We start from the raw sequence: 25,819 nt of genomic DNA on the forward strand, positions 1-25,819 counted from the left end.
AGATAGTAACTCTCACTAAATGTAGGGCTGCTTCTTAAAAATGAGAATGGGCCTTTGAGACTCCAAAGGTAAGATTTTAACACTGATTTCACTTGTTTTTATAAAAGCAAAACAAAATCTAAGTTTGCTTATCACCTGCAACAGACTTCATAAGATTCTTTGGAAAAAATACCAGGGTGGAAGCATTATGAATGCCAAGTTGCACCCACAGTTAATTTTTCCATAGACACATTATTAACCCTTAGTTATACGAAAAGGCTGGTAGTCCCTTGACAATATAATGGTGCTGTTATAATATTCTAATAAATGATCTTTTCTTTAAAGGTTGCAGGTTCCGCCAGCTTTACATAGCCTTAATTCCTATGCAACAGTCCCTAGAATTTTAATAATCCTACAGACATAACTGACTATTGTTTTCAGGTCAGCAAGTCAGTTCTATAAAACTAGTAATGGTACTGTACTTTTTCTTACAGATACATAGTAAGCAATTTCAGTGCTGGGGGTTAAATATTTTGTGGTTTTCTTTTAAAAAGATAAAAATAAGTCCAACTCCAATGTCTTAATAGCAGCAGCAAATTCTGGCTAGCTACTTGAAGTACTTATGATGTATAACACATTGAAGAATATTCACAGTAGCTTCTCATAGCATTCATATATACCCTGAACATTCATTTTTTACATGCATCTATGATAAACTAGGAATTGACCAAGACTATACAGCCAACCTATATTTTCCATATTGCATGACATTCTGAATTATTTGACCATGTAAAACATAAAATAGGAAAGTTCATATTTTTTAGAATACTTTTTTTCAATTTTATAGCCAGCCACAAATTACAAAAACAAACAAAACAAAACAAAACAAACAAACAAATCCCCACCTTTTCCATGCTTTTTTTTTTTTTTTTTTTTTTAAAATCAGTATTTGGAAGAGAAAAATGTAAGTTTAGGCTGAACCTTACTTACTTGCTTTTTTAATTCTGTGCAACAGCAACTAGCCTTATTTCCATGGGCTACAAGAACAAACAAACAAACAGGAAACTGATCAGTAAAATATTATTATTGCCACATTAATTGGCTGAATACAATGAGATTTTAGAAGTACAAAGGACATTAGTTATGGATGCACACAACTCATTTTTGAACACTAGAAAAAACATTCTCATTCTTAAATTTAAAGTGAAAAACAGTTACCTTGGTGTAGCATACTTTGATTTCCAGAGTTGCTATATTTGGCTAAACCTTCCATTACTAATTTGTCGGCTATACTTAGATTACTGTTTTCAAAACATTTCTCCACGGATACTGCATGAATATTCTCATTGATCCCTTTCACTGTGATCATGACACACTTATTCAATATTAATGTTTTTAGCAAATCTATTATTAATGGAGACCATTCCATGATTCCTGGAAAAAATAAAATGGGAGACGACTGAGTTCTAGTTTAGATTGTAAATAGTTAAGCTACGTCCTCTACACTATCATTTAAATCTTAAATTATGTAATGCCACTAAAACCTAGAAAATGTTACAAAACTTAAAAAAACCAAAACAAGCATCATCATTAAATTAGGAGCAACCCAGTTTTCTAGTTGTCTATAGTTTTTTTTTCCTGCAGTACCTAAACTGCAGGAAATTTCCTGCAGTACCTAATTCAGAAAATTTTCAAATTAGTCTTTCTGGGTTTGAAAATAGATTTTACAATGCTAATCTGTGTACTGTTTTGTTGAGTCCTCATCTAGATGGACAATATAACAGAGGAGTTAATGGTAACAACCTAAAAAAATTATGACCAAATAGTCTCTCTGCTAAATAGACAACATGGTGTTTGGTTGTGTTTCTACCTGCAAGCGAACACTTAATTATCTGAAAAGGGAGCTTCAAGTAACGTGCAGTGATCGGCAGCACTCTAGAGAATGGTAGAGTTTCGGTGCATCCATAGTCTGCATACGCTACCTTCACCTCAGACTGAGAAACTTCCAGAACGATAGCTCTGTACCAATGGCCATCACCTGAAAAAAAATTGGAACAAAACATTTGAAGTGCTTTACTTCCAGAGTTACATAATCATCCATCTAATCTATATAGCTTTCCAGAATTTAAAGGCGATTATTCAGAGTACATGGATACTGTAAAAACAAAAACAGAAAACGAAACGCTGCCATTTAGAAGTACTAATTTTTTTTAAAAAAGAAAAACAACATCAGAAAAGAACTAAGCTACGTTACAGATGTTTCAAACCCTCCAAAACCTCAACTTTTCTTAGTTACGAAATACAGTTGGTGTTCAAATTGGATCGTATGCCTTCTGACAGGAAAATCTATAGAAGTCCTGGTGAGGGCATGGGATACGAGAGAAAGACTGAGTTTCCTCCAAATCGTTCCATCTGAGATTTGAGTTTGCTAGCCCAGTCACCCTGAAGTAGAGAATGTGAATGTTCCTCCCCACCTTATGTCTTGCAAATCTCAAAAGATCAAGGTCACCCAGGTTTGGATGAATCATAGAATATCAGGGTTGGAAGGGACCTCAGGAGATCATCTAGTCCAGCCCTCTGCTCAAAGCAGGACCAATTCCCCCAGGCGGCAGCTTTTTACCCCAGTTCCCTAAATGGCCCCTTCAAGGATTGAACTCACAACCCTGGGTTTAGCAGGCCAATGCTCAAACCACTGATCTATCCTTGCCCCCTCCCATAATTAATGGAGATATCCCATCTCCTAGAACTGGAAGGGACCTTGAAAGGTCATTGAGTCCAGCCCCCTGCCTTCACTAGCAGGACCAAGTACTTATTTTGCCCCAGATCCCCAAGTGGCCCCCTCAAGGATTGAACTCACAACCCTGGGTTTAGCAGGGCAATGCTCAAACCACTGAGCTATCCCTCCCCCCCCTAAATAGCCTGCAGTTGGTTCCAATGGGGCTCAAACCCAGGACCTTCTGCATGTAAAGCAGACATGATAACCACTACACTATGGAACGGCCATATGAACATACACTGACTCTATGGGCTCCTGTTCTAGCTCCTTGGCTGCACAGCTCAGTGATACTAGGAAAATCTGGCACAAGAAATAAAGGAGAGTTATGACCCATGGGTCTTGAACCCAGTTTCACAGAATCCATGGGGACAACCACACGCCAACGCTTAACGTGACAGCCTGCTTGCAATGGCTTACCTGGGACCCATGAAGCCCAGCATCAGGACGAGGCTCCACCTCTGAGCCCCAGAGCAGCTGATTGGCACACTGGCTCTACTTAAGCCAGCAGCAGGAAAGGGAAGCTGTCCAAACCACTCTGCTCTGGACTGTGCGCCTTGTGCTTCCGGCTCCTGCTGCTTGATTTCCTGGCATCCTGACCCAGGCAGACTCTGGTCTCTACCTTGTGGTTCTGATATTCAGTTTGTCTTTTGCTTCTGATCTCCCAGTATCCTAACCCAGCTAACTCCTGTCCCGTGACTGTGAACTCTGGCTCTGACTACTACTTGTTGGGACCACAATAACCCTACAGGACTGAGCCTGGTGCAAGAAGGTTGGACCCAACTGCACCACAACAGCCACCAGGTGTACCGACTTGCCTGAATGGGCCCTCTGCCTCCAGGCAGAAAATCAAGCACTGCAGGCCCAAGTAACACAGCTGGCCTGGGACAACCAGCGGCTACAGGAGCAAGTGAGGCAGCTCAGCACTGAAAATACTGCGCTGTGAACACAACCTACAGCTCCTTGCCCCAACCAGGGGCCTGCAATACCCTTTCCTGAACCGTTCAACGGGAACCGCCAGCAGTTTGGGGGCTTCACAAACCAGTGCCACACCTCGTTTCTGATGTGTACCAAAATCTATGCCTCTGATAATGGCCTTGGTAATCAGCCTGCTGCCAGGAAATGTATTAGACCCCCACCCCAGCACTGGAAGGCCATAGCCCAGTGCTGTCTAACTGGGATGCCTTTCTCCAGTCGATATCAGCCATCTTGGATGACCCACACCAAGTTCAAATGGCCAAGGGGCTGCCCTGAGGAGACTCTGGCAGGGGCGAGGCACAGAGGCCTCCTACACAGCACACTTCCACTGCCTCACAGCAGATGCAGAGTGGAATGAAGCAGAGCAGCTGTACCAGTTCCAAGGCACTTGCAGGAAGAAATCAAAGAGAAACTAATCTGCGAATCTGGCCAAGCCATCTTGGCCTGCCCAGTAGAAGAGCTGAGGAGGTTGGGGAAAACAAGCCAGCCCAAGGATAATGGGGGAAAACAGACCCCGTATCCTAGTCCTCACTGAAACGCACCCTCAGCCCCATCTTGGGGCTTCCCATTTGTAGGTGCCTATCCAGCTGCGCATCCCAGGGGACCCCCTGAATGAGGAGGATGTGTTGGAGGGGAATCTATCAGGACCAGCAGACAATTTTATGGATGCAGTTACAGCTCAGGCCCTACAGATTCCCCTGCTACACAAGGCTGTACCTGACTTGATTAACACAACTGACAGATCATCTCTGCTGTCTTCAGGTCCAGTCGCGGAGGAGACTGTCCCCCTATGTCAGGAACACTGAGCAATAATACAATTCAGTGTGATCCATTCCCCACATTTTCCCCTGATCCTTGGCATCTCCTGGATAACCATTCATTATCCTTTTATTCACTGGTGAGAACAGGTGGTCACTTTCCCATAATTCTGATGACAGCATAGCCAGAGACCAGGAAGCGCTGCACCCAGACCCAAGAGGGTTCAAGTAGGTGTAGTCACCTGCATTGAAACACCTACTGGGGGAACTATGGAACATCTCCCCAAATACTCTGACTATACTGATGTCCTTGAGAAAAAGAATACAGAAAGCCTCCCCCGACACGAGAACTACGATTGCCCCACAGAACTCCAGCCGGGGTGAAGATTCCATTTGGGCAGATATACGCCGTGTCAGAGCCTGAACTGGCTACGTTGGGAGAATATCTCCAAGATAACCTGGCCCCGGGGTTCACTCGCAAGCCAACTTCACCAGCCAGTGTCCAGTCCTTTCCGTAAAAGCCCCTGCTTCTGTGTCGATTACCAAGCCCTAAATCAGATAATCTGGAACTGCTTCCCACTACCATTTATCCCTGAATTGTTTGAAAGCATGGGGGCCACTCGCATATTCACTAAAATGAATCTCCAGGGAGCTTACAACTTGTCCACATCCAAGAGGGGGATGAATGGAAGATTGGACATAGCAGGTTTGAAAGGCACTTTGAATATTTAGTTATGCCATTCGAACTGACTAATGCCCCAGTAACATTCCAGCACTTCATTAACAATATGCTAGGAGACCTACTGAACCAGTTCACAGTAGTATACTTAGATCTTATATTGATCTTCTCAGATGATATGGACCAACATACCACTCACATCCATACAATCCTGCACAGATTAGGACAACAGAGTGTCTATGCTCAATCCATGCAAGGTCCGGTCTGCCTGCAACTGGGCAGCCCTCTGCAACATGCATGATCGAGGATATTTTTAAAGTTCGCAAACTTTTAGCAGAGGTTCATTTTGAGGAAAAAAAAAAAAAAGCCACGCCCTGCTCTGGAAAAATGTTCCGTTCCACAGATCACCCGAGGCCCAGTGTGCATTTGAGCAGCTAAAACTTGCCTTCACTGCTCCTGTATCGGCCCTCCCAAACATGATGCAAGTTTTGTTGTGGAAGTTGACACGTCTAGCACAGTGATTGGGGCAATCCTCTGGAACCAAGCAAATACTGCACCCCATCACCTACTACTGGAGGAAGCTTATCCTTGCTAAATGAAACTGAGATCTTGGACAAAAAAGCTCTTGGCAATTAAGACTGCCTTCAAAGAGTGGTGACAGTATTTGGATGCGGGATCTGGAGTGGGTCCAGGGATGAGGGGCTTGGGGTGCAGGCTTCTCCGGGGCTGTGGCGGGGAGAGAGGATTCCCCCCAGCAGCCCGGGCTGAGACACCTCTCCCTGACCACGGCAGCTCCGGCGGGGCCGGGGACAGAGGCGTCTCTTCCCACTACCTGCCTGCACGTGCAGCCCTTAATGGCCGTGCAGCCTAGAGAGAACTTAGGTGCACAAAGTCCTCAACTTTAAGATTAAGCTGGGCAAATTATGGTACTGATTGACAGGGAAGGTTACAGCCTGGAGGAACACACTTGGGAGCCAGCTGAGAACATTCATGCTCTCACCCTGGTTCAGGCCTTCCATAGGAGCCATCCTGAGAAACTCAGACCCATGTTGCCCAGAGGGTGCCCCTAGGGGAAGGGATGATGTCATGATCCATGTGTCTCAAACCCAGTCCACAGGGTCCATGGGAGCAACCATACTCCAACCCTCTACATGGTAGCCTGCTCACAATGGCTTATCTAGGACTCATGAAGCCCAACCCCAAGACGAGGTTCTGTCCCGAGGTCCAGCTGGTCAAGCCCCTTGGCAGTTGATTGGCCCACTGGCCCTACTTAAGCCAGCAGCAAGCACAGAAAAGTATCCAAAACAACTGAGCTCCACCCTGCTCTGGACTGTGCGCCTTATGCTTCTTGATTTCCTGACATCCTTACCCGGCTTGACTCCTGGCATCTGACTTGTGGTTCTGGACCTCCGGTTTGTTTCCTGGTTCTGACCTCCTGGTATCCTGATCTGGCTTAACTCTGGTTCCAATTTCTTGTTTGTCTTCTGATCTCCCGGTATCCTGACTCAGCTGACTCCTAACTGCTGTTGCATGACTGCGGACTCTGGCTGCAACTACTAAAGTCTGACTGCCCATGACCTGGCCTTGACAAGGAGAGTTCTTCACATCCCAGCACAAAAGGAGGGGAAAGAAGGATCTTCACACAATTTAATGAAGCATCAACTGCACCACTTAAAGCAGCAATTACATTTTATTAACTGCTGTCTCAGTCTTAACTATAGCATCTCTGCTGTAACATTAGTTGTGTTTTCTGGGTGTTTATACAAATCCTATGTATTTTTTTTTTTTAATTACCTACTCCTTTGACCTACCACGAGTGCTAGCTTCTATTTACTTCTAAGGGACATAAATTCCTCAACATCTCTTTTAATCCCCCAACTCAAATAGTAAAGTAAATCAGAACTTCAACTCTGTTGGCCATCTTTTCATCTAGTACTTGACTTCAGTGCCTAGATTTAACACTGTGTTTTGTAGTATTTCTGTCCATCTCTGCTGGAACCGTTGACAGATCTGACACCCTTGTGCTTTACTTTACAGGAATGTTCTGTTGCTTGCAGCTATACCACTTTGGACTGTGATCTTGACACCAATGTCCAATCATGTAAGTAGGTGCAGGCCTGGTCAGTACTTGGATAGGAGACCTCCAAGGAAAATTCAAGTGCTACAGAAAGCGATGTTTATGGATTTCTTTGGCAGAACTCGTCTTTGAAACAATACTGAAATAAATGACTCAGTCAAGCCACCCCTCTGGGTTGTTCCTGAAGAAATTTATTTTGGATAACATATAAAACTGCTTAGGAATAGGGGAGTTCACTCAAGTAGCCTCACTGAATTCCAGTTTAGATCATTATATTGCCCCTCCTAAAACTCCATGGATTTTCAGATGCCTGAGGCACTCTACTTTCTAGCCTAGACTGTCACATATTGTTTGTAACTAAAGAGAAGCCATATATAAAATGAAATATGGCAATGTTTTGTGTCATACAAAAGATTTTACAAATCTCTCTTTTCTTAAAGGTTTGGACTTTGCCATCTATCCTTTATAACATGCCCAAGTTTTGCAATTCAGCAATTCAGATCACTTTTCCTTTTTTAGAATTAACAAGAATTCTCTCTCACCTGCAAACTTGGCACAACAGGCTTCACCGACTTTTGGTCTGAAGGAGTGACTGTTCTGAGTGTTGCAATATTCTACCAGTTCAGTCATCAACCTACACAACTTCTCTTTATCTACTAAAAGATAAGTGAACAGAATCTGTTAGTACTGCATGAAGTTTCAAGCATGATAAATATACATACCATAAGAAAGCTTATTATTAGGCTTGATTTTACCTAAGTTACCTCAAAGCTTTTTTAATAGAAATATTTATATTTTCTGCATTTTTCTTACTGTCTGAAATGTATTTTGGTAGTCTCTCAATTATTATTATTATAGTGTTAAACATCTTGCATCCGTCTTCCAAATAGATTGCTACCAACTAGATAAACCAAGAGATTTTCTTCATTTCTTACCTCTGGTTTCACTTGGTAGAGCATAAAACAAGTCTGGGCTTATCACTTCCATTACACGGACTGATACAGTTTCATTGATAGGCAATTCTATTGTCTGCCACTGCTCAGAAGAGGTTTCTAAAGTAATTAGACACAAACTAGTAAAGCACGGAGCAAAGCACTTCTACACATATATACAAGTTCATCACAGTTGCACGTCTATTAACTTAAGTAACATCTCCTGTCTATCAACATGTTCCTGTCATTTTAGTGTGTTCACAGTGAAATGAAAACTGAACACTGACACTAATACACTGGATATTCTGTTCATCAGAAAATATCTAATTTATTTACAATCAATCAATGCTAGTTAATTTTAATATTGCTGAAAATAAGACACTAGAACCCACTATGCAATAGAATCTTTAGTCATACTTCAAGTTTGCTATAATTTGTTACAGTATATTTAAGTAACAGTTGTTTAACACACAACCCCAATGACTTGCACATTTACCTATCTTTTGCCTATCATGCCACCTGCAGGACAACTTGCACCCAATCTCAAACTTCATGATGTATTTAAAACTAGATAGATACATTTATTACATTTTAGACATGGTCAAAAGGAGAGACAGATTGAGGCATACCGAATTTTCTTATCATTCCAATCCAAAAAGAAGTTAACAAGACTGCTTTAGTTACCTTGAGGCTCTATTTTCTCAGCAGACGTATTTGCTAGCCCATCTTTATTTGGCAAACCTTCCTTTAAAGCCAATTTTTCACTGATTAAAATTTCACTGATTATTCTTGGACAACCTGGGGAATTATCAATGAGCTCTATTCCAGCACCACTTTTGTTGACAGAAACTACTCTGGCTTGAAGTTTAAGTCCTGCAGTGCACATCTGAAATCTTGCTGTGGCTTCTGGGAGCCATTCCTTGTTAACAGGTTTTACACCTAAGGAAACAAAGACAAGACTTAAAAATATCTTCTCATTCACAATTAAAAAAAAAAAAAAAAAAAACCTCTTAGTTTTACTCAAATTTTAAAAATGTCCAGTTAGCTAGAAAGAACACTTTTGCTGCCATACAGAATGTGTAATCTAAGTGTATCTAGTGCAAAATGAGTTGCCCCCCTCCAAGTTTATAATATTAAATTCCTCTTAAAAAATCATCCCGAGTTTATTCCTGAATCCCTAATGGATTCTGCATGACTATCACTGAGGGGGGAGGGATAGCTCAGTGGTTTGAGCATTGGCCTGCTAAACCCAGGGTTGTGAGTTCAATCCTTGAGGGGAGCACTTAGGGATCTGGGGCAAAAATCAGTACTTGAAGGCAGGGGGCTGGACTTGATGATTTTTCAAGGTCCCTTCCAGCTCTATGAGATATAAATATATGGAGATATACCTATCTCCTCTGTACCTCTGTTCCCATCGCGATCTGTAAAAGGGGATACTACATGGCAATACAGGGTTTGTAAAGCAGTTTAATATCCTTGTTTGCAAAATACTAAAAAGGCAGAGTATTAATTGACAGAAAGGAGCAGTTGTTTTTGAGTCCCAATGCTCTTCCTCATCGTGTGTGTGTGTGTGTGTAAATAAAATTGGAGTCATAGGCGCCAACTCCATGGGTGCTCCGGGGCTGGAGCAGCCACTGGGAAAAATTTGTGGGTGCTCTGCACCCACCAGCAGCTCCCCGCCCCAGCTCATCTCCGCCTCCTCCCCTGAATGCGCCACTGCATCCTGCTTCTCCCCCTCCCTCCCAGTGCTTGCGCCACGAAACAGCTGTTTCACGTGGCAAGCGCTGGGAGGGAGGGGGAGGAGGAGGAACGTGGCATGCTTGGGGAAGAGGCTGGGCCGGGCATTTATGGAGGGTTCTAATAGGGGCAGGGAGGGGGCGGAGTCGGGCAGGGCCAGGGGCGGCACGAGCACCCACCAGCGCCAAGGAAAGTTGGCGCCTGTGATTGGAGTGGTAGTTTAGGAATGTATCCCTGAGAGCCCATATCTTCCTTTTGGGAAAAAGGTGGGTCAGGGAAAACGTCAGAATCCTTGCCAAATAACTATTTCAATATTTATTAAACTAAGATGGGATCCTTAAACTTTCACTCTGAGAGTGCTAGGGGGACTTATTCCAGTTCAAGGCAGGGCAAGCAGAGCCATAGCTTCACCTCCACTCTGCACTGGCCTGTATCCAGGAGTGGCTTGGCTCTGCATTGCCCTTAAGTAACAATAAGAAAAACGTGGGTGGAGCTTAGAATGGGGGCAAACTGTAGGAGATGTCTCTGTTCTCATAAATGGAGGTGTAATTGTGAAAAGTTTCCAGGTGATGAGAAACTTTGCCATTCAGTTCACAAAGAGAAATCACTTCTATTTAACATAGAAGAAAATAATGGTTGAAATTTTTTCTTTTTTTATGTTTAGTTAAAAACATGCTACATTAGAAGGTCGACCATGCCTGAAACTCCATCTGATTTCTCAATATAAAAAAGAGTAGTTATGACAGAATGCTTAGCAGGTGCAGAAATTATTTCCAAAACATCTTGAAATGAAGATTTACCTGATAACCAACACTTAATTCCTTGAAATGGAAGTTTTAGCAACGTTGATGTGATCTGTCGAAGTTTATCTGGAGTTACTGTCTCAACATTTCCATAATCCACAAATTGCACTTTAATAGTTCCATCTGAAGAGACTTCTTTTACCAAAGCACGGTACCAATTACCATCACCTAGGATTTAAAAGAATTGTGATTTCCCACATTTACCTAAATCATAAGCAGAACTAATTTACTTTCCTTGGCAGAGAAAACTGGCCTTAATTTCTGTTGCTTTGCACTGTATGTAATCGGTTACATGAATTCAAAGTAGGTATAAAACACTGCCATTCTGATATGATAGCATTTTATATTCATTCTGCACTGTTTTGAGTGACTACATAAGGTGCAGGGCAATGGGCTATCAAGCTGTTTCTACAATATCAATACAGTTTTCATCCAGAAATGAAAGTACATAAAAAAAGTGATGCAAGTAATCTATTAACATCCCATACAAACTAGTGGAAAATCCAATATTTACTTCCTGGAAAAGCAGTAACTTTCTCTAAGGTAATTATTAAACTTCTCTCTCTATACTGTTTACTTCTATTCAATCAGACTATATATTAACAATAACCAATATTTGATATATTTAAGCGTATATCAGATCTGAAAGGTTCCTAACTGTTCACTCACTGGAGTCACTATTCACATATACTTGGTTTACCACTGCCAACTGCAGATCTATTTTCTTTCCTTGTTCAACTTAGCAACACACCAAACACATCAAGACCATGTCCAAAATATCTGACAAGATTTAGAAAGCTATATATTAAACAGAACATTCGCGGAGTGAAAGATAAAGATGCATTTTCCATTTAAGGACATTTTTGTAAATGAAAAAATGAACACAAGTAGGTGGTAATATTACTTACCAGAGAAAAAAGCACAGCAAGGTTCTCCCTCTGAAGGCTTGAAAACACTAGAAGAAGTCTGCTGGCAGTATTCGGCCAATAACTTGTTGAGTACATTTAGAGCAAGTAAGTCTAAGAAGAACGTAAAAAACAAAAAACAACCAAACTTAATACATCTTTAGAAGCAGCAAGTCAATGGTTTGGATTTACCAGGCAAAAATAAGACCGTGTCCTGCAGAAGGACAATCTTATTTATTGGGTCCCATTAAGAGCATATTTAGAAAGATATTTAAATATCTCAAGGTGCCCCTAATTTAGGGTAAAACAGTACACCTCTACCCCGATATAACGCGACCCTATATAACACGAATTCGGATATAACGCGGTAAAGCAGTGCTCCGGGGGGCCGGGTCGGGCCGCGCACTCCGGCAGATCAAAGCAAGTTCAAGATAACACGGTTTCACCTATAACGCGGTAAGATTTTTTGGCTCCCGAGGACAGCGTTATATCGGGGTAGAGATGTATTAATAAATTCATGTATAAAAATCTAGTCTTGTTATGTTTTAGTTGGTCAATAAAATATATCAGAAATCTCTTCCCCATGCAGGTACTTGCACCTTGCAGGCCATGTCACCTCTTAACTTTCTCTTGGATAAACTAAATAGACAGCTCGACCTAAGCTCAATAAGACTGTTTTTCCAGCACTTGAAATATTCTTGTACCTCTTTTCTGAATCCTTTCCAATTTTTGAACATGTTTTTAGAGTCCTGACACCAGAACTGGACACAGTATTCCAGTAATGGTTTTAATAATGCTGTATACAGCCCTACTCCTACTTGATATTCCCCTGCTTGGGCCTCTATAGGTTGTATTAGTCCTCCTAGCCACAGCATTGCACTGGGAGCTCATGTTCATCTAAAATTACCCTCAATTCCTTTTCAGTGTCACTGCATCCAGGATACTATCTCCCATCTTGTAAATGTGACCAACATTCTTTGGCCCTAGATATCTGATCTTTGTCCTTATTAAGATGCATGTTCAAATTTAGACCTACAGGACTAGTATGAACTAATTAGGAAGCTGAGACATAAGCTCTAAGTATGAAAAGTCCACTAAGAGCATTGGTGCATGAAAACTACATTGATCCCATTCCAAAATATTTTACAAGTTAACATGCAACAAGATTAAGGATGAGAAGACAGAGAGCGCACACAAAAATGAAGGCTGAGACAACTTACCATCATCTTTGAAGATCTGACAGAAGAAGTCTCCAGGATTGTTCACCGTACACAGCAAGACATTTACTGTCTGTTTAAGAGTCAGCTTAATCCATTTCCAATCTATTTTATTGGTTTCTTCTACAGCTAAAGGGTGAAGGGGAAAGAGAAGAAAACAGGGTCAGAGACATAAAAGACAGCATTATAGGGAAAGAAAATGTACATTCTAAATGCCCAATCTTGGCCACATAACTGACCATACTCATTTCAATCACCTAATAGATTACTGTACATCTATTGTACTGCAGTATAGATAAAACCAGCTTCTATAGCGACTTTTCATGTACTTACCATTTACTTCCTTCACAGTGTTAACAGTTTCATTTATTGTTAAGGCATCCTTGGAATCTTTCACTGCATGGCCTGATTCTAAAAGACGTTTAGATACATTTATTATTGGAGTAACAGATTCATCTGCAATCTCTACCACAGAGCTATTCTCCTTTTTGTCCACCACTCTTACAGTGATCATTTTATTTTGCACTAGTTGTTTCATCAGAGAAATAGCTTCCGAGGACCAGGTTCCTGAAAGGGGCTTCACACCTGAAAGTGAAATTTAAAGGAAAGAATTATCTTATTTCAAGCTGGACTGTAGGTATGGGGAGTTGTTCTTCCCCCATTCTTGAACTAATTCATAAAACAGCTTCACAAAACGAAGAATGAACAACATGGTCAATGGTTGAAATTACTTGCCATTTTAATATGCATCAAATCAATAGCAGCACATGCCAGTGATTTAATGTCAGGGTTACAAAATGCTGAAGGGAACTATTAAGGTAGTGTCTAGAGCAGTGGTCTCAAACTTTTGTAGCGGTGACCCCTTTCACACAGCAAGCCTTTGAGTGCGACCCCCCTTATAAATTAAACACTTTTTTTGCATATTTAACACTATTATAAATGCTGGAGGTGAAGCAGGTTTTGGGGTGGAGGCTGACCGCTGCAATTCCCCATGTGATAACCTCGCGACCCCCTAAGGGGTCCCGACCCCCAGTTTGAGAACCCTTGGTCTAGACAGAGCCTAGAGATCAGAGCTCCACTTGTTAGATATGGTAAGTGCTCCTCCAACACATCTCAATACTGCAAAGAGAGATTCAATTTTTGTATTGCTTAACAGTTTTAATGATGGAAACCCTTAAAAGAAAGGTTACTTAGTAACAGTAGTTGTAGATGATTGCCAGTATAGACATACTTGTGTTTTGCAATACACTCTCAGTGACAAGAACCCCCTAGAAAAGCAGTAATCATTGGGCTTCAGGATGCAATGACTGGACTCAGGCATATATTAAGATGGAATCCCCAACACTCTTCAGCACCGCTTTCTACTTTGCTATTTCCCTATGTTGTGTTTTAGATTTTTGGTGGTAGTTCTAAAAAGTTAACATTAGACTTTCCACTGTATGGTATCCGATGGCTCAGTGCCAACTGTTGGTTCAATTCAAGGCAAACATCTCCACGTTTCATGTGGTATTAGTCTACTCTATTCTTCATTCTTATCAATGAACTGCTCCATTTATAGGAACTGCACTGCAATTCTGGCACAGAAACAGTCCGATTCCAAAACATGCACCTCTTGCAACACCAAAATATCTATTGCTGATTCCATGCAGTGTGATTTGCAGGGCATGCCCCATATGCATGGATTCCATCCCTAAAGGAACAAGCCATCCTTTAAGGTTTTCCTCTTTTACAAAGCTTTCGAGCCTGAGCAGCATCTCAGCCTTGTCCTTTTGACAGGATTACATTGAATATTCCTTACTGGCCATGTTAAGAAAATGTTCAGAGGCTTCAAAAAAAAAAAAAAAAAAAAAAAAAAAAAAAAAAAAAAGCCACTATGATCCAAGGGAACATCTGATCCATAGTTTGCCAAAAAGTACCATTCAAGCATTCTGTGCTGTCAAATTTAACAAAAAGTGGTTTCGTTCGATATGTCCAAGAAGAAAAAGATGAGGTTTTGCAGATTACACTATCAGAAAACTGCACTTTGAACAGCTGTGTGTCTGCCTCTTCAGTTCAAAGAAAGCGCTGGCGCCAAGAAAGAATTGGTGCCTAAGAAAGTCATTGCAGCCAGTGCCTCAACAAATTAGAGCCAAGGGCATATGCACAATGCCCGAGTGCATATCTGAGGACAGTCCAGCTCTTACAGTATATTTTATTTGTTTTTACTAGATATCTTTATTATGCACATTTGAAAGGATTTTAGCTTTATGAATTTTAATGTTCCTGTTAACACTATGAAGTGCTAATTTGATTTTCTACAGGTAGCTTTTTCCACCATTAACCTCATCCTCCCACCCTTCCTCCGTCACACAGTAGCTGTATCTGGTCTTAAATTAGGCAAATTCTGAGAAAATTTCCCCCCAAATCTGTTTTGAACTTTATTTTTCATCCCACCTGCAATAGCTTGTAGTTCATTTCATACCTGCTAATGTACACTTTATAGCTTGCACTGGCAACTCCAATAATTTTGGAATAATAGGGCGAAGTCTAGCCACTTGGAGAACTTCAAAGTTACCATAATCTATGTAGCCCACTAAAGCAGTATCTTCAGAAGTATATGCTAGAACAGAGGCACGATACCACTGATTGTCTTCTGGAAGGAAAGATGCAGATACAAACATTCTGTGAATAATTAATTCCTAAGCACCAAAAGGATTTCTTGGCAACATATGAATACAAAATGCAATGGCTCTGAACTATAATATTGTCATGGATTGAGTTAAACCTTGTTGAAGCGGTTAAGTATAACAGTCACCCTTCATTCAAAATAAATATAAGAAAAAATATAAGCTCCTTAATGGAATCAGATAGCTGAAACAGGAGATTCCACCCAAAACATGGGCACATCACTGCCCAAAACAAAGGCACACGTAAGTTCCACCAGAAACAGAGCTATGTGGCCAGAGAGGTTTCACTGGGTAGTGCTTGATGGAGAGGCATCTGTCAGAAACAGCAGAAAGACTACAGAAGCAGACAGAAAAAGCAACAAGAAAGCAAAGGAGACAGCCAGAAAAAGCATTAGGAGCATGGCCCTGAGAAGCAGCTAAGTTAGAACATTTTAGGGCTAGGTGCTAGCTGGAAAGGGGCTTAGGAAAGTGGACAAATAACCATCTCCTGTTTAATTCCTACTGCACTCAGGGAAACAGGACTTCGATGCAATCCTGTTTATTGATAAAGAAATACCCGATGATCAATTTTTCCTCCTCCTGGAAACAATCTGCAGGTCCAATCATTCAGGTCAAAAAAGGGATAGCAATAGGTTTAGATGGTGTTAAGGCATTTGGAAACGTAAAGTGAGATATTAGCTAACTTTACTCCACTATCACAACTATGTTCACTGAAATAGATGAGCAAAGACCAAATCCCCCTGCCAATATCAAAGTAAACATTACTGGTTGTTGCACTGCTTCTCTGCTCCCCATTTTCTTGTATTATGGATCCGATACTGTTTCTGGACACAAGAAAAACTGTTTATTTAGCACATCGGTAGTACTCTCTTCCTCCGGCCTAAGGAGCTAGCAATTTCTTCAGGATTTCCCTAAAAGCATTTCTACCCAAGAATTTATCCAATGTTATGGTTTCCTTGATGTAAGTACGGTTTCCAGGCTCTTAATCACAGCTGGTGTCTGGTCACAACACTGGTTACCATAGACATGGCTGGAAATTCTGTGTCCACAGGTAAACTCGGTCCAAGTAAAAGGATAAAAGCCCTGTCTACACTTAGAAAGATCTTTGAATTAAATAGATGTCTAAAAAAGTTTAATCGGTGCACCTCTCTAATGTAGACACTCAAATCTATTTAAGAGTGCTTTATAGAGATTTAGTTTAATTGAGTAAGAAATTAAACATAATAGCGATTAGCCATTTAGCGTCTCCTTTACCTGTAAACTGGGCACAACACTCATCTCCAACAGCTGGACAGAAATTTGGGATAGTAGGGATTTTGTTACAGTATTCACCCAAGGATACTTGAAGCTCAGCGAGCTGGCCTGTTGACAAGAAATTTTTTTGGAAATTACTCATTAACAAGACTTCTTTAAGCAAGCATTACATGACAAACCCTTTTAACTCAATGTGCAAAATTAAGATTACTCTATTACATAACAAAAAAATCAGTGTTAGACTCCTTTTTGTGTCAAGAGAAGGATTTTCCAAAAGTCTGAAAGAACAGAGGTTTCCTATAATCAATGGTATTTCTCCAGTGGACAAAAATCAACTTTTCTGTATAACTGGGTGGGATGGTTTTTCAGTCTCAGTGCTGGAACAGATTTGTCAAAACTTGTGACAGCAAAGGCACATCAGCTCTGTAAAAATCTAATTCAATGACAAACTTCATTAACGCAGAGTTAAAGTTGGCTGGTGGTTCCTAGTGCCCTTCCAGGGCATTCCAGGAGTTCAGCAAAATTCAAACCTCTGAAAACCAAAGAATAAGGAATGAAGGGACAATTCTAACGGAGCCCTGGAGCTGGCAATAGCCACTGGGAATTATCAGCATGCACTGCTGCTGCATTCACTGTTAGGTATAGCATGATCAAAGGAAAGAGGTGCGTATGTACCTTGAGAGATCTAGTATGCCTCATTTCAGCAAGGAGTTCTGTAGGCTGTGTCAATAGCAGTACAAAGGGATCTTCTTGCCAGGGGGACTGGCAGTAGTAAGGTAGGATACGAGTGGTCTGTGGGTTTAATGATGGCTAAGTGAAAGTACAGTGTTAAATACCATCCTGTGCCTAATGGTGAAGGGGTTGTAAAATTTAGCAGGTGTATGCTGTTTCTGTGGAGTAAACTATGTTTGAGTGAAGGTCGGGTGTAAGTAGCTCCTGTTCTGTACAGCTCACCTAACCATATGTTTTGCCTAAAGAGGTAGTGTTAGGGTAGGTGATCGCTGTTGGACTGTCTATTCCCTAAATTCAGCACTATCTGAAGAGGCAAAGTGTTATGATCTTATTGAGGCATTGCTCAAAATGATCAGATTTAAGGTTGTGTTGGTGTGTATCTTCGTTCTATTTCCTGGTTTTCAGAGGTCTGAGTTCTGCTTGAAATACAGGCCAGGCCAGACCTTCCCCCACCCTGTCAGCCTCCCACCCTGCATAAGAGTGATATGTATGTTAGGTTTGCATTTCCTAAGTTTTCAGAGGTGTAAATCTGCATTACTTTCAGCACTCCTGCTCGTCTCCTCCCTCCCCCACCAATTCCAGCTCACATGGGAGGCAGGGAGAGAGGCTCAGAGCCTCTGAGAGGAATAGGGCTCCACCAACTCCTAATCCCCCCAAATCCTCCTCCCCACATCATCCCACCCTAAATCTCTACACCTATTCCCTGCCCCATCTGCTTGCACTCTCAACTCACACTCCCAGGCACTGTATAGCAAATATTTGTATGTCATTTTCCCCCACAAGTCATTTGAGCCCCTTCTGAATTATCTGCTTTACTCAGATTATATTAAAAAAACCCACAACCCTTGACATAGGTGGAATGTTGCATCAGGTCTACAGAGCTCTAAGATTTTTGCCAAAAGGTAAGATTCAAACTTACAGTGCCTTGGTATAGCTCAGCTTTTGACAGCCACAGCATGTCCCCTTGAGCCACCAAGGGATATGTGAAACTTGGTTGGATGGAAACAGTTTTCCCTAGTCTTTCTGCACATGTACATGTGTGAGTGTTGAGCATATACCATCCTAGAGAACTAAATATGTCCTTTAATAATGTTTTCAATACTGCTTCCTCAAAGGGGCTGTGGGTGCCATGCACCAGCTGAGCTAAAATGTCAAGCAACAGATTAGGTGGGGTGGGATGATCCAAGCCCCAGGTGTGCACGCAAAAGTTTGGTAGTTTGTGGACTACATGAAATGCTTGAGGGGAAATTTGCTCAAATGACCCCAAATTTGGATCACTAACCCTAACCCACACTCCCCTAAGACACAGCATACTTCAAGACAATCTAAGCACATCTGACCACAACAGATTTTTAGAACACTACAACTCAACCTTAACTAAAGCAGAACTTTACTCCATTACAATAAAACTTTGCAGACCTGTTCTACAAAATCTTTTACCTAGGCTCTAGATGAGAGAGAATTCAAGGCTTTACAGAAGTTAAAGAGATTCAAGGACCCCTCATAACACTGTACAATGCAATCTGCTTCCTTATGGTTTGCCATGTCTGGAACAAAAGGCAGGCATTTTTTTCCCCCTCATCAAGGTAACCTTTGGTCTCAAATCACAGGATAGAGCTCTTCATTCTTATGGTTCAACAACTGGGCCATCAGAAATGGGTTTAATATAATGCAAGAAAGTCTTATGAGCTTCAAATGGAGGATCTCTGGTATATTTCTGACTGTCTTCTGGGAGACTTGTCCCTGACCAGCCAGTCACCAAGACAGGAAATCTTTAAGATTCTCCACTTCTGGAAGTTGGCAGCTACCACTGATAAGTTTAATAAATCTCAGAAGCGGCTTCCCAGATGAAAGGCAAAGTGCAGTATTGGAATTACACGTTTCCAACAGAATCAGGTATTTTTTTGTGCTCCAGACAAGTACCTTATAGATCTATGAAATCCAAGAATTTCTTCAGAGCACCAGCTAAATGACTAACCATGGCACCTTCATCTTGAATCTCTGGAGATGACAAAAGTCTATCAGGTCCAAGATTGTTCAGAGGTGAAAACATGTAAGTGGAAAAAAACACTGTTCTGTTTTGATGTGTACATGCCTGAACACCACATATCACAGAAAGCCAATCTTTACAAGAGTGATGAATTCTATTCGGTGATCTAGAGGATGAATTCCTGTTAGAAAATTCCCAGCCAGCTCTAGTATATATTTTTTAGTCAAAATTATTCTTCAACAGAAAACATTTTTTGTAAAATCAAAATTTTAAAATAGAGAAAATTCTGATTTACTAAAATGTTTTGATTTTTCCATTGGAAAAACTGAAAAGGACAGCTACTTACCCTACAGCAACTGGCTCTCCAAATGAGTTGTCCACACAGATTCCACTCTTGGTACACAAGTGCCTTATACGCACAAGATCAGATTATTTTTGAATAGCATCCCTCATATCTTCTTGCCCACTGCCGCCAAGCAGGACATGCAACTGCTACTCAGTTCCTTTGACAATAAAAATCCCACAAAGTGGGCCTCCGATTAGTGAGGATGCAAGGTGGGTAGTGGAATCTGTGTGAACAACACATCTCAAAGAACCACACTTACCATAAGGTAAGTAACCATTTTCTCAAGTGATTGTCCACACCGATTGCACTTGTAGCAAGCAATTATTTCTACAAGAGGTGGAAGAGAAGTTTAACTTGAAGAGTGACTGGCGAACTGGTCTACCAAAGTTGGCATCTGATCTGGAAACCCAAACCAGGAAGTAGCGGGAAGTGAACATGTGAACCTAGCTCTATGTGACCACACCACGTTTCAGAAATCCAAGCATTTGACTGGGAAGTTGCTGAGATTGCATGAGCCCTGGTGGAATGCGTCCTGACAATGTCTTGTTAACCCCTTGAGAGCGAAGTCTGATGCAGTCCAAAACCCACTTGGATAATCTGAAGGGAGATAGAGGGTTAGAGGAAACTCTCCACGAAAGTCATGACCATTCTTGGTAATACTCTGAATGACTTAATTCTGTCTAAATAAAAAAGGATAAAGCTTTCACTATGTCCAAGGTTTATAGTTTCATTTTGGCCGGATTAGAGTGGGGTTTTAGAAACAATAGTAGGAGATGAATAGATTGAGGTGAAAATCCAATATTATCTTAGGCAAAAACTTGAAGAGACCTGAACTCATCCTTATAGAATATAGTTTAGAGAAACTCTGCCATGAGGATCTTCACCAACTCTTCAGGAAGTGTCCAGATAGCGGTCACATTAGCCCGGAGAAATGATAAAAGAGCAGGTTGCCAAGGGCTCAAAGGGTGGGATGGAGACAGAAGTATGCAAGGTTCATTGGCCAACTTGGAGAGACTTATTAATGTGCATTGCTATTCTGCTCAGTATTGTTGGTGGAGAACATCCAACCGTCTACTGCTTTTCCTGAAAAAAGAACAGGAGTACTTGTGGCACCTTAGAGACTAACAAATTTATTAGAGCATAAGCTTTCGTGGACTACAGCCCACTTCTTCGGATGCCCTGGCTGGGATGATTTAGCTGGGAATTGGTCCTGCTTTGAGCAGGGGGTTGGACTAGATGACCTCTTGAGGTCCCTTCCAACTCTGATATTCTATGATTCTATGATTCTATGCATACAGAGTGGAATAAATATTGAGGAGATATCTATATATATACACACACATACAGAGAGCATAAACAGGTGGGAGTTGTCTTACCAATTCTGAGAGACCAATTAAGTAAGAGAAAAAAAACTTTTGAAGTGATAATCAAGGTAGCCCAGTACAGACAGTTCAATTTGTTAGTCTCTAAGGTGCCACAAGTACTCCTGTTCTTTTTGCGGATACAGACTAACATGGCTGCTACTCTGAAACCTGCTTTTCCTGAGTCAGTTCAGGTGGTATGTCAAGGGTATCTGTAATCCTCATCAAGAGGTCCTCAAAGATCTTAAGTTTGTCAAACCCCTGAAGAGGATGGGTTGACCACCTCATTGAGGGAGGAAAAGATCCAAACCTGAAGTAGTCCTGGCCATTTGAAGAAGTTATTAACGATTGTATCTTATATTTATACAGGCTACTGCCATAGGGTGACCAGATGAGAGGAAGAAAATATCGGGGGGACATGGGGAGGGTGCTCTGAAGAAAATCCTGACAAGTCCTCTCTGGGACTTGGATTGAACATACTTCCTAGTCTTTTTTCTTTTGTTGATACACATGAAGATGAGGATGAAAATGAATTAAATGATGATGAAGATAAAGAAAAATCAGACACAAACAATTCTATTCCTTTTATTATTCTTTTCTTTCCATGGATCAAAACCTCATGAGCAGAGTTTTTGCTCTGGTGAGGAGTCAAAGAAACTGCTATTCTCAGAAGAACAGGACAAGTTTTTTTCCTAGATTTCTGTGGTAATTTCTTGAACCCTTTCCCCCCTTTTTTTAAATTTTACTCTTTAGGGGAGGTGGGGATTGGGAATCTTAGTCAGGTGAGGAGTCCTGTGAACCTCCTCTGCTAAATGCATCTCTTTATCTTTGCCCTTTTGAGAGCAGACCATATGCTAGTAAGGGGACACTAAGCTGCTGCCCAGGGCTCCAAGACAGCAGACTTTGAGGTAACAATGCTTTAATACCAAACCCAAGAGCTGCCTAGCCCAAGAAATAATTTCTTCCTGATGAGATTCCCTTCTTCCCTATGTATCTGTATATGCAGAATTCCTGACTTTCCCAGAGGCTAATGGAAGGAGACTGAATTTCCTGCCACAGATTGGGGGGTGGGGGTGGGAATGATGTGACCCGCATTGCAAGAGGGCACATCCCTGAAACAGTCTTACTAGTCACTTCTTGTCCTGCGTCTGGCAGATTCAGCCAGGCCCGCCTATGGTTTCCCTGTGCCAGGATGCTGTCCTTTGATGCATCTGCCTCTGGTGGCCAAAGGGATCTCCATTTTTCCTCCATCCTTCAAGACATTCGCAGTCTGGCTGTCAAACTCCCTGCTGGTGGGGAACTAGCTCCTGGGTCAAAATAAGGCCACCAGAGCAAAACCATTTCCAACCCAGAGAATGAGGCAGTTGGAAAACAAAGCACAAGCTTATTGCAGGGATGCAGAACAAGCGTAGCCTTGGTCTCCTGTCTGGACCTTTCTCCATCATTCTCATAGCCCGTTACTTGAGCAGTTGGGAGTGGCGCTGTAGGAGACAAACTGCATCTTTATATTTTGGGTTTTGCTTTCCCATTCTCTCTTGCAGCAGGTACTGGATTCCACTTCCTTGCCAGTAGCTACTGGAGGCAGAACAAACCCAAAACTGAGGGGAGGAGGTCTTTGGAAAGTGGGGGCTAGTCCCTTGTCTGCTATCCAATCAGCTTTGATTCTGTAGCAGTAGGGGGCAGACAGACAATGACCCATACTGACAATCTGTGGATTTAGCCATGAGAGAGAATAGGGGCATCAAGCACTCAAACTGTAACTGCTATAAGGAAATATTGCACTATAAGTATTAGTTTAGTATCAGCTCAGCATTAAACAATATATTTGGGTCAGTTCAACAAATCAAAAATAAAAACAAAAAAACAACAAAAACAAAAACAGAGAAACACTTTTTGTACAAGCAAGGCAGAAAAAATAATTCTGTCAAGTGGCCACACAAGAAAGCTAAACTCTGTGCCATAGGATCCTGCTGTTTTCAGCCTCTTCCAGACTCATAGGGTCCACTGAGTCCTCACCAGGTATTCTAGGCTTCAAGTTGCATGCAGCTCTTATTCTGGGGGAATAAACTAGGAGCCCTAACTCAATTTCCCTTCCTTCTGGTCCCACCTTCTTCCCCTGGGACTTTCAGGTGCTTTTTGTTAAAAAGAAAATAGTATATATAATTGTAATTTACCATTTTTGCATAAATAATTATGTTAACACTTTTACTTTAGAACGACCTGTATGAATATATTAACTTACGGCCATTATGCATCTGCTGACAGAAAAAGTCTTCTGGTGTTTGAATATGGGCAACTACACCAGAAAATGTATCTCCCACGGATACGGAAACAACTTTTATGGCTAAATCACTATTCTGAACCAGTTCTTCATCTTCAGCTGTTTTTTCTCTTTCTCCCTCAGAATCCTTTTGTAACACAGTACCTGAGGAAATACAAACATAATAGGAGAAGCTATTTTACTGAGTGAATATTCTAATAAGAAAACACACCACATCACAGTCAACGGTGAACTGAAGCTAGTTCCACTGTCCAACATCTTAAGTAACAGTTTGAAACAGAGGGCAACCTAACTTCACCATTATCTCCACACCATTCAAAATAGGAGAAGATACCATTCCCAAATTTCAGATCAATCTGTCAAAAGCCTGACTGGTTTGCTCACCTGTATCTGGGTCCGTTTTCTTAGTTTCTTTCCTCTTTGGACTCAATTCATGTCCCATTTCGAGAAGTATTTTATCTAGGCGTTTCCCTAAAATACATATTTATGTAAATTAAACTAATTTACCATACAAAGGCAGTCTCAGACTAGTTTTTTAAATCATGTTTTCTGAACACACTCTCTAAACTATTAACCCTGGAAAATCTGACCTAGACTATGTCTATTTTACTTGTTGGTCAAGCATCTAGCATGCCGTGGGTGTTGAACAACATTTTTATATAGATATAAACACAAGTCTCAGAGTAGTTTGACTACTCAGAAGCTTCCTAAAAACACCCATTTCTCAAATATTATTGCCTTGCTAATTTCACTTCACCAAAATATCTATAACAATGGTTACTCAATTTGTTATCACTCTATAGTTAAGGCTGAGTTCCATGTGTCACACCAAGCAGGATTCAACCTCTCCAGATCTTCCCCAAACTTACAGCACTTTGAGTACAGAATGAGGCCTGAGAATTTACAAGTAAATCCATTAGCTTATGAATTAGTTAATTAAAAACGGGGTCCTTTAAGATCTTCAGTGTCTGACAGTCTCTTCTCTTTGTCCCAAATGAGTAGAACAACACAAATACTTAAAATTAATTTTGTCTGTTTGAGAGTTTGATCTCATGCACAACCTATATTTGAAGAAGTTGGGTTATAATTAAGCTAAGTTATTAACAATCGTATCTGTTATTATACAGGCTACTTCCAGGCTCAGATAACTTAAGTGGGGCCACTGTAATTCAATCAGCATTCTTCCTTTATAGCTAATAATTCTATTTGCTATCATTACACAATAGCATGCAGGAAACTACTTGCATGTCAAGAGTTCTCATTGGTAAGTTAGCTGGCTCAAATATCCCTACTCTTTAAAGGTTCTGTGGCTGACTAAAAGACTAGATCAGGGTGGCCAACCTGAGCCTGAGAACGAGCCAGAATTTACCACTGTACATTGCCAAAGAGCCACAGTAATACATCAGCAGCCCGCCCCCCCCCAGCGCCTCCCACCCACCGACAGCTCCGCCAATCGGCACCTCCCCCTCCCAATCAGCTGTTTCATGGCGTGCAGGAGTCTCGGAGGGGGAAGAGCAAGGGCATGACAGGTTCAGGGGAGGGGTGGAGTGGGGGCAGGGCCTGAGCACCCCCCAGCACATTGGAAAGTTGGAGCCTGTAGCTCCAGTCCCGGAGTCGGTCCCTATACAAGGAGCCGCATATTAACTTCTGAAGCCACATTAACTCCGGAGCCACAGGTTGGCCACCCCTGAACTAGATGGTACCACTGCCTTAACTTCATGGCACACCAACGCAGCACTGCGCACCAAAGCAGCAGCACAATGGGAACCCTAAAAGAGCAGGTACAATAGAACTGAGCTCTCCCGGCCTCCCCTCTTCACATAGCACTGGTTTCACAGCTCTCAAAACCAATAAGTTAATTGCAAACTTAGGTCCAGATCCACTAGTTTATCTCAGCTGTTATAGCAATGCAAGGCTGGGTTTACAGCTGCTTAGCTGGCCAATGCACTCTGGCTGCTTCATGCTACTCTTCTCTACTGAGGACTCTGTCCTTAACATGTAAAGATTTAAGGTCGGTATTATGACTTCAAGTAATTAGAAATATCACATAGTAGCATTTTGGGGGGAATTCTTGTTTAGTTTTTATGTTAGTTAAGTATGTAATCTTAAATAAATTTTTAAAAAATAAGGAAAGTCCCAGGAGAAAAAAAAAAAAAAAAAACGAACACAACACTCTTAGAAGCTGGGTTTAAGGTTGAGAGTATGTACCAGTAATTTAAGGATAAACTTTTTTTTTTCCAAAACCATGCATTAAAAACTCAGGAAATTCAAAGTTAAGGTAATAATTAAAAGAAATCCAAACATGTTAAGCTAAGCAATGGACAGTTTAGGGACCCAAAACAACCTGAGTA

General features: G+C 41.4%; 1 protein-coding gene and 1 non-coding gene across 2 annotated transcripts in view; both read right to left on the minus strand.

Annotated features, from left to right (window-relative positions):
* The window catches only part of TDRD1 (tudor domain containing 1), a 55,823-nt gene that overhangs the window by 3,925 nt on the left and 26,079 nt on the right, over positions 1 to 25,819 (minus strand). Inside the window, exons 12-25 of the mRNA XM_054036056.1 lie at positions 23,853 to 23,939; positions 23,430 to 23,612; positions 16,759 to 16,866; positions 15,300 to 15,470; positions 13,172 to 13,423; positions 12,842 to 12,967; positions 11,625 to 11,735; positions 10,714 to 10,884; positions 8,861 to 9,115; positions 8,180 to 8,296; positions 7,787 to 7,900; positions 1,850 to 2,017; positions 1,198 to 1,413; positions 970 to 1,016 (exon numbers count right to left, since the gene is read on the minus strand). Coding sequence (XP_053892031.1) covers positions 970 to 1,016; positions 1,198 to 1,413; positions 1,850 to 2,017; positions 7,787 to 7,900; positions 8,180 to 8,296; positions 8,861 to 9,115; positions 10,714 to 10,884; positions 11,625 to 11,735; positions 12,842 to 12,967; positions 13,172 to 13,423; positions 15,300 to 15,470; positions 16,759 to 16,866; positions 23,430 to 23,612; positions 23,853 to 23,939 — 2,126 coding nt within the window. The remainder of the gene's footprint in view (positions 1 to 969; positions 1,017 to 1,197; positions 1,414 to 1,849; positions 2,018 to 7,786; positions 7,901 to 8,179; positions 8,297 to 8,860; positions 9,116 to 10,713; positions 10,885 to 11,624; positions 11,736 to 12,841; positions 12,968 to 13,171; positions 13,424 to 15,299; positions 15,471 to 16,758; positions 16,867 to 23,429; positions 23,613 to 23,852; positions 23,940 to 25,819) is intronic.
* Positions 2,906 to 2,978, minus strand: TRNAV-UAC (transfer RNA valine (anticodon UAC)). Its single transcript has one exon. It is a non-coding gene; the product is annotated as a tRNA-Val (tRNA).

This window comes from Malaclemys terrapin, chromosome 7 (genome assembly GCF_027887155.1).
Source record: "Malaclemys terrapin pileata isolate rMalTer1 chromosome 7, rMalTer1.hap1, whole genome shotgun sequence".
In the NCBI taxonomy this organism is placed as follows: domain Eukaryota; kingdom Metazoa; phylum Chordata; order Testudines; family Emydidae; genus Malaclemys; species Malaclemys terrapin.